This window comes from Callorhinchus milii, unplaced genomic scaffold (genome assembly GCF_018977255.1).
Source record: "Callorhinchus milii isolate IMCB2004 unplaced genomic scaffold, IMCB_Cmil_1.0 Scaffold5, whole genome shotgun sequence".
NCBI lineage: Eukaryota > Metazoa > Chordata > Chondrichthyes > Chimaeriformes > Callorhinchidae > Callorhinchus > Callorhinchus milii.
Genome location: NW_024704746.1, coordinates 56,000,052 through 56,008,633, shown reverse-complemented (window position 1 = coordinate 56,008,633; position 8,582 = coordinate 56,000,052). Strand labels below are relative to the sequence as shown.

General features: G+C 41.2%; 1 protein-coding gene across 1 annotated transcript in view; it reads right to left on the bottom strand.

The window, feature by feature from the left end:
* Positions 1–8,582, bottom strand: part of LOC103191131 (proton myo-inositol cotransporter) — a 52,406-nt gene that overhangs the window by 5,614 nt on the left and 38,210 nt on the right. The window contains exons 6-9 of the mRNA XM_042335448.1: positions 6,526–6,646; positions 5,230–5,355; positions 2,044–2,165; positions 1,428–1,580 (exon numbers count right to left, since the gene is read on the bottom strand). Of these exons, the coding sequence (XP_042191382.1) occupies positions 1,428–1,580; positions 2,044–2,165; positions 5,230–5,355; positions 6,526–6,646 (522 nt within the window). The remainder of the gene's footprint in view (positions 1–1,427; positions 1,581–2,043; positions 2,166–5,229; positions 5,356–6,525; positions 6,647–8,582) is intronic.

Genomic DNA, 8,582 nt, shown 5'->3' with positions numbered 1-8,582 from the left:
GGAGGGGTGTGTGTGTAAGGGAGGGGGTGTGTGTAGGGGAGGGGGGTGTTTTTGGGGGAGGATGTGTGTAGGGGATTGTGGAGAACAATCGCTGTCACACTTTTCTATCAGTCCGGGTTATGATTATGATTCTAAATTGTTGTCTTAGCTCCTGTGGTACTTGATTGTCAGAGTGATAAATAGTTCATGTTGTGTTGCATTACATCATGTTTGCCAGTGAATTATTATGATTTTGTAAGTGATCCATCCTACTTTCCCCACAGGTACATGCTTCCAAACGAACCCCATCTTTTGCTATCTATTAATAACTTGTCCAACTGTTCCTCTTCATTGACATTTACTTCTGATTATTCTATCTCTTATAAAGGGATTCCTCTCAAGCTTCCTACCTTTACCCTATTGCCCAAAGTTCTTCACTTTCCAAGTCATGGAAGTCAGTTAGCTGCCTTCTTTATTATTAACTGTAACATTTTCAGTATTGTCAGTATTTAGAATAGTGCACCTTTAAACAATTTATGGGGAGTTACTCTATTTATGTAGCATTTCAGAACATCCAGAAATGTTTCAATCTTAACTATGAAGCCAACAACAACAACTTGCATTTATATAGCACCCCTCACACAGGGTAGCAGTGGCCCAGAGTGTCTGAAAGCCATTTTCAGTAGCTCTTAAAAGAACTTCCAGAAACGTGCCTTCCAAACTAATGCTGAATTTATGAATTTGCCTGCTTCCACACAGAGCCTAATAATAATCCCTCCAAAACCAAAAACAATAATAAATTGGTCATTTTCAATCTACGACTGTCTGTGGGACATTGCTGTGCGCAATTGGCTGCCGCGTTCGCCCACAAATATACAGTCAATTCACTTTACAGTGTGTTCTGTGAAGCGCTTTGGGACGTCCTCCCGACGTGAAAAGCGCTATATCAAATGCAAGGATTATTATTATTATTATTATTATTATTCTGAATGCTCTAAAATGGTTCCTGAATAAAATAATTATAGACCCAGAAAGAAGTTCAAATCTTTAATTTCTTATGACCTTCCACCAAAGTTATGCTCGTAACTAGCTCGTTTTCAGTTAGATCAATTTATCTCTATTGCCCTTATTGGTTCATCCTTAAACTCTTTTTCAGAGACACGCAGAGAGGCTATCAAGCCTCTTGCAGTTTGTTCCTTCTCCACATCACTGATCTCCTCCACTCTTTTGTTGAAGATTCCACTAGGCATTCACTTAATTTAATTTAAATTATGAGATCCACGATCATAGTCTAATGGAAGGCACTGGCCTTATAGGCAGAATAATATTTTCAATTTTTTCCATATAGATTTTGAAAAATGATGCAGGCTATTTACTGCAATATACACAAGGTATATCTTTAGTTAAAATAAACAGTTACCTTCAGTAAAAGAAAATATCTCCCTTACCATAATAAGTGAGATACTCTGCCAAATGTAAGAATGTCACTGAAACAAGGACATTAAAAATCCAATTGACTCCAGCAGAACAAGCATTTCCTGTACTTCGAGCCCACAGTGGATATATTTCAGAATTTATTGTCCAAGGCATAGGGCCCATTCCTAAAAAAAAAACAATGTTATTAGTATAATAAGCAGTAATAAGCTTGGTGCTTTTCTAAATTGTTGATTTTTCAAAAGCTACAATAATAACATTCAAGTTCTTAACATTCTTCCATGAATGCTACTGGCTGTCAAGGACTTGGAATGCATTACACACAAATTATGACCAAAAACAATATAAACCTACCGTGATATTGAAAAATGTGTACATAATACACCAGGGAGGGATTAAAGGCTGGAATCGTATTAAGGTACTGAATTTTTCTATGGTTGAAAGCTTTCCAACATGACCACATTTGCATCTTTTTGCGTAAACAATTCATTCAATGTTACACACATTACCATTGGCAATGTGTGAGTATAATGGGAAATCTTATTAAAAATCCACAAAATAACTTAATGCAACTTTTTTTTAACATTGACTGTAATACAGTCAAACATCAACATATGTAAAAAAAATTACCAGGTGCAAAAAAGATTAGGTACATAATAAGACCTAGAAATGCCATCCAGGAATATATTGTAGGGCAAAAGTTGTACGCCCAAAATAATCCTTCTTTATTAAGTTCGGTTTCATTACTGCACCTATAAGAAATAAAACACATTGCATTAATCATGAAATTCACATAATCAAACCTGATTGGCAAAAACTATAGTAATAACATAAGAAAGGAATATTCTAAATATAAATTTGAAAATCAGAACAAATGCCTTTTTTAATAACCTCCCCCCCACCCAAAGCCTGTTGAATATCTGTTGAATACTAAGATTTTAAAATATTCCTTGATTTGAGCAACTCGCATCCCAACATCAGATTTATTTTTTTTGATAACGCCACTATTTTTCCTGTAACATCTTGTGGGGTAATTATTCCAAATAATTCTATGACTCCTTAAGTAACAATCTTTCCCTGAAATTGTCCAAGTTGACATCACTGTAATTTATTGTGATTGGTATTTTGTATACAATCCACTGGTCCATGCCATTCACCCATTTATAAGAGATTTGGTTGAGTGTATAGTAATAATAATAATAATAATAATCCTTGCATTTGATATAGCGCTTTTCACGTCGGGAGGACGTCCCAAAGCGCTTCACAGAATAGACTGTAAAGTTAATTGACTGTATATTTGTGGGCGAACGCGGCAGCCAATTGCGCACAGCAATGTCCCACAAACAGTCGTAGATTGAAAATGACCAATTTATTATTGTTTTTGGTTTTGGAGGGATTATTATTAGGCTCTGTGTGGAGTAAGGAAACTTGCCCAAGGTTTTGCCCTCTGCCTGGAATTGAACTCAGGTCTCTCACTTGCAAAGCGAGTGCTCTAACCACTGAGCTACAGGACTCCACAGTATCCACACTTCTGATTGTACAAGGCCTTACTGTTCACAAGCCATCTCAAGAGTACAGATTAAAACAAATTTAGACCATAAGGGCACGAAAATACGCTTACTGAATCAGATGAGATGCAGTTGGAGGAGAAACAGTACTTTTTTTTAAATATAAAAAAGCCACCCTTCTGTCTTCCCTCAGCCTCTATTCCAAATACCTCTTTAATGTTAGGTCACTTCAACCTCCACTTCAACCTTTTTTGCTCCACCACTCCTCAACCTCACCCTCCCCATTAACTCTGCCACCCACCACCACTGGCACCCCCTCAACCTGGTGATTACCTGAGGCCTTACCATCTCATTAATTACCATCACCAATAAGCCATCTTACACCATCTCACTTAACTCCACCATCCTAGTTCCTACCACTCAATTCCATCACTGTTCATCTTGGAAAAATATCACCAATCCTTCTCCGCTGCTCTCAAGTCTAACCTTTTGCCTCTCTGGCTTTCCTCCCTCAATTACCTTACGTCCTCATCACCCTCCTTCACAACTCCATCTCGAACACCATCAATATCCTTGCCCTCATCACCTCCCGCAACACCTCCTCCTCCTGCAAATCCCCCTGGTACACCAGTCACCTCCGTTCCCTCAAGTTGCAGATGGTTGCCGTTGAACTCCCCTGGCTTAAATCAAATCCAACCCAACAGCCCACCACAAGATTTGGCTGGAGCACACAAAAAACTCCCCCCACCCCCACTATCAGACAATGTCAACCTTTCTTTGTCCACTGGCACAGTTCCCCTTAATCACTCCCCTCCTCAACAAAATCTCCCCTCAACCCATTATTATTATTATTATTATTATTATTATTATTTTACCTCCTCGGTCACCCTCCTTCACAATTCCCTCTCAAATATGGTCAACATCCTTGTCCTCCAACTTCACTTTCCTCTCCAAGGTACTGGTATGAGTCGTTGTTTCCCAGTTTCACACTTTCCTCTCCCTGCACTCCCTGCATAAACCATTCCAATCTGGATTCTGACTGCTCGCAGTACCAAGACTGCCCTAGTCAAAATCACAAATTACATTCTCTCCATCTGTGACCAGACAGGACTCTCTGCCTCCTTCATTGTCCGTCTTGACTTTCTCTACCCTCGATTCCAGAACCACTGCTGTTCTGACCGATTGCCTGTCGGACTTCAAGTTTTGGATGAAAGCTAACTTTTTCTTGTTGAATGTCGACAAGACAGAAGCTCTCCTGCTTGGCTCTTGTCAGCACCTTCTCACTTCAGGCGCTGACAGCTTCACCTCACGGAGCCAGTGCGGCATCTTGATATTCTCACCCATGTGCATCAGAAAATGGGAATCACATTATTTGGGAAAAAATGTAATCCACTAGGGAGTCAGTTTTTCAAAAGCCCTTGGCCATCACATGGAATCTGATACCAAGGCAAAATATATTGACGCAATGAAAACTACACTTGTACTTTCACGTACATTTTGTCAAGTTTGTAAAAAATTCAGCTTTTTTAAAAAAATATTCAAAATGTAAGGTTTTTTGATAAAATACTTTATACAATCAATTCTAAAGGTATCAAATAAATAATTTAACATGTTTTCAAAGAAAAATGATCCAAGTAGATCTGTGTAGATGCAAACATATTCTTTAACAGACTGCACAGAAAATTATGAAAGTTATGAGGTGAAAATTAACATCATGCAAGATTTAAGATTCTAAGGATTTCCACAGAGTGCTCACACATACAAGAGAATTTTTGCAATAAACCTCTAGCTAAAGTATTTAATGTGCTTATAGTGTCGACCTGTCTCAGTTGAAAGTACTCTCGCCTCTGAGGCAGACCGTTGTTAGCTCAGGCAGTAAATCAGGACTTTGCCACCCTAATGTTATGCTGGAGGAGCACTGCATTATCAGAAGTGGTGCCCTCCAAAAATACATTAAACTATGGTCTTGTCTGCCTGTTTGGTGGATGTTAAAAATACCAAAACACTATTAAAAAAAAACGAGATACTCCTTGTGTGCTGGCCAACATTCCTCCAGATAAAAACTGGAGGATTTTCACTTCACAGCTGCGTGAAAATTGGCTACCCCGCTCATGTACAACACACAGTCACTTTAAAGAAGTTTGTAAAATTTGGATTATTATTATTAATGCTGTTAATTAACTAATTTATCGGATTTGCCAATAAATTTAATTATTTATTCTGCCTGTAACTGAATTGCTGATACTGTATCAATATTTCAAACTGATTTTATAAATAAAACTTGCACTCAATGAAATTTCTGTTTTACCTGCCCCAGGCAGCCTTTGCCACAGATAGGGTTTTTATAGGAACACACGATGATTCAGTAACATTGGAACCTTCAAGTTTATAGCAGAAGCCACATTTTTCATCTAACATACAACTGTCGCAAAAACTGCAAATAGAAACAAAATGACAATGTTAGATGATTAAACAACACATTGCATTTATATTGCCTTTCACGTCGGGAGGATTTCCCGCGGCGCTGGATAGTCGAGGATTTGCAACCGAGCTGGGGATTGGATTTGGGAAGGGTGGGGGCCATGGATAATGGGGGTGGGGAGGGGGAAGATGACCAAAGGTGCGGTCAAAGTGGAAGATCTTGTGACGGACATTGAAAGAACGGCAAGCCGATGGGACTCCGTGATGGAGTTCCAGAGAATGGAGGCAGAAAAGCTGAAGGCCCAACTGCGGATGGTAGGGCGGGCAGGCCAGTGCCAAAACTAATTAAAATTAATATACCTACAAATACTGACTTCTGTTGATGTCAAAAGTACCAGGATTTTGAGCAGTAGCAATATATGCCTGCTATTTGCACCAATTTGGCACAGCAGTATGGACTGAACCTCTTATCAATCTGAAAATAATGAACTTATCAGGTTCATTATATATTTTAGTTGCAGGTCTATACATTAATGTAGAGAATAAGTCCAATTCAAAACATTATTTACAATATTTATTTTGCAAATTTCAATCACCCATGAATGTCACTTAATCAAAGACACAAAAAACTTTATATTGCTATAACTACAGTAATTGTTGCACATCATCTGTCCATATTACGATAAACTATGATTCAAATTTAATTGGTATGCTGCTTTGCATCATACAGGTAATTACATGCGGTTGCACATTTAACCATGTACATGCACTTCCAAGTTTACCAAAGAGCTGTTGGAACCAGTTGTAACATTTTTGTGGCTCTTATCATAAGTTTAACAACAATCAGAGTTCACTTAGAAGTTTGTGTATGGTGAAGGTTGATATGCATACATATTTTGGGAAGATATCCAAATACTGAATGGAAGATTTCATACACAGAAAAATCAGATTAAAAAGACTGCATTCGTAAGTGAGGTGAGTGGGAACAATTTATAGGAGATCTGAGAGTCAGGAAAATAATGCTCCATGTTTGGAAAGATGCAGAAATGATAGTTGGACATGGTAATACCAATACTGAAATGTTTCATATGAGCTAATAAAGTGCAAAAATTAAGTGACAGCAAAAGACAACTATAAGCTTTTAAAATTTAATGTAGCATTTAACACAATAAAAAAAACTCACTTGTACTGAGTGCAGCTCACATTTTGACCTGACGGATCGACTGGGTGCAGTGTCACACGTGGTGCAGCCTGGGCTGACAGCCAAAAACCAAGCCCTAAAATTACAAGGCTCAATGCTGTGCCTGCAAAAATCCATTCAGAAGTCCTCCATATAATGTTTAAGACAAAGGGAGAAGGGCAGTTGCATTATTATCTCACACAAATATCACATAACCCCAAGCAACATGCACCTTTATATTTCCTACCTGGAAGATGGAAGTAGAATGTTGCATTTGATCTTCTCATGTTTATCAAATAATTTGTAAATTGTAAAATAGGTTATGAGATGTTCACATACATCATATGCATAATTGACATGAAAAGTTTCAGAAACCAACAAAATACACTTGCAATACAGAGAAATTATTTCCTTGTACTGAGATATTAACATCAGGCGATATCTATCTAGGATATGTTCTAAAATAAAATTAAAATCACAATTTCAAACACACTGCATATGTTAACATGCAACTGATTTCTGACTCCAAAACCAATCAGAGATTTTGTTGAAATTGTTTTCATTTCAACTCCTATTTGTACATGCAAAAATAGCTTCTAATTGTAGGTACAATTGTAGCATCAAAGAATTGGGTACATTAGGGTTTGTGAAATTCTGCAGGAAATGCAGATAAGCTGGGCCAATGGAAAAGTGCAGAATCCGCTACAAACACCCACTCCGCTACACACCTGTACACAGTGTGCTCGGCCCCACTACACACCTGTACACAGTGTGCTCGGCCCCGCTACACACCTGTACAGAATGTGCTCGGCCCCGCTACACATCTATACACAGTGTGCTCGGCCCCGATACACACCTGTACACAGTGTGCTCGGCCCCGCTACACACCTATACACAGTGTGCTCGGCCCCGCTACACACCTGTACACAGTGTGCTCGGCCCCGCTACACACCTGTACACAGTGTGCTCGGCCCCGCTACACACCTGTACACAGTGTGCTCGGCCACGCTACACATCTATACACAGTGTGCTCGGCCCCGATACACACCTATACACAGTGTGCAAGGGCCTGGCTACACACCTGTACAGAATGTGCTCGGCCCCGCTACACACCTGTATACAGTGTGCTCGGCCCCGCTACACACCTGTACACAGTGTGCTCGGCCCAACTACACACCTATACACAGTGTGCTCGGCCCCGCTACACACCTGTACACAGTGTGCTCGGCCCCGATACACACCTATACACAGTGTGCAAGGGCCTGGCTACACACCTGTACAGAATGTGCTCGGCCCCGCTACACACCTATACACAGTGTGCTCGGCCACGCTACACACCTGTACACAGTGTGCTTGGCCCAACTACACACCTATACACAGTGTGCTCGGCCCCGCTACACACCTGTACACAGTGTGCTCGGCCACGCTACACACCTGTACACAGTGTGCTTGGCCCAACTACACACCTATACACAGTGTGCTCGGCCCCGCTACACACCTATACACAGTGTGCTCGGCCACGCTACACACCTGTACACAGTGCGCTCGGCCCAACTACACACCTATACACAGTGTGCTCGGCCCCGCTACACACCTGTACACAGTGTGCTCAGCCCCGCTACACACCTGTATACAGTGTGCTCGGCCCCGCTACACACCTGTACACAGTGTGCTCGGCCCCGCTACACACCTGTACACAGTGTGCTCGGCCCCGCTACACACCTGTACACAGTGTGCTCGGCCCCGCTACACACCTGTACACAGTGTGCTCGGCCCCGCTACACACCTGTACAGAATGTGCTCGGCCCCGCTACACACCTGTACATAGCGTGCTCGGCCCCGCTACACACCTGTACAGAATGTGCTCGGCCCCGCTACACACCTGTACATGTGCTCGGCCCCGCTACACACCTGTACAGAATGTGCTCGGCCCCGCTACACACCTGTACACAGTGTGCTCGGCCCCGCTACACACCTGTACATAGTGTGCAAGGGCCCACTACACACCTGTACACAGTGTGCTCGGCTCCAGACCTGTTGTGCTGTTTGCTCGCTACAGT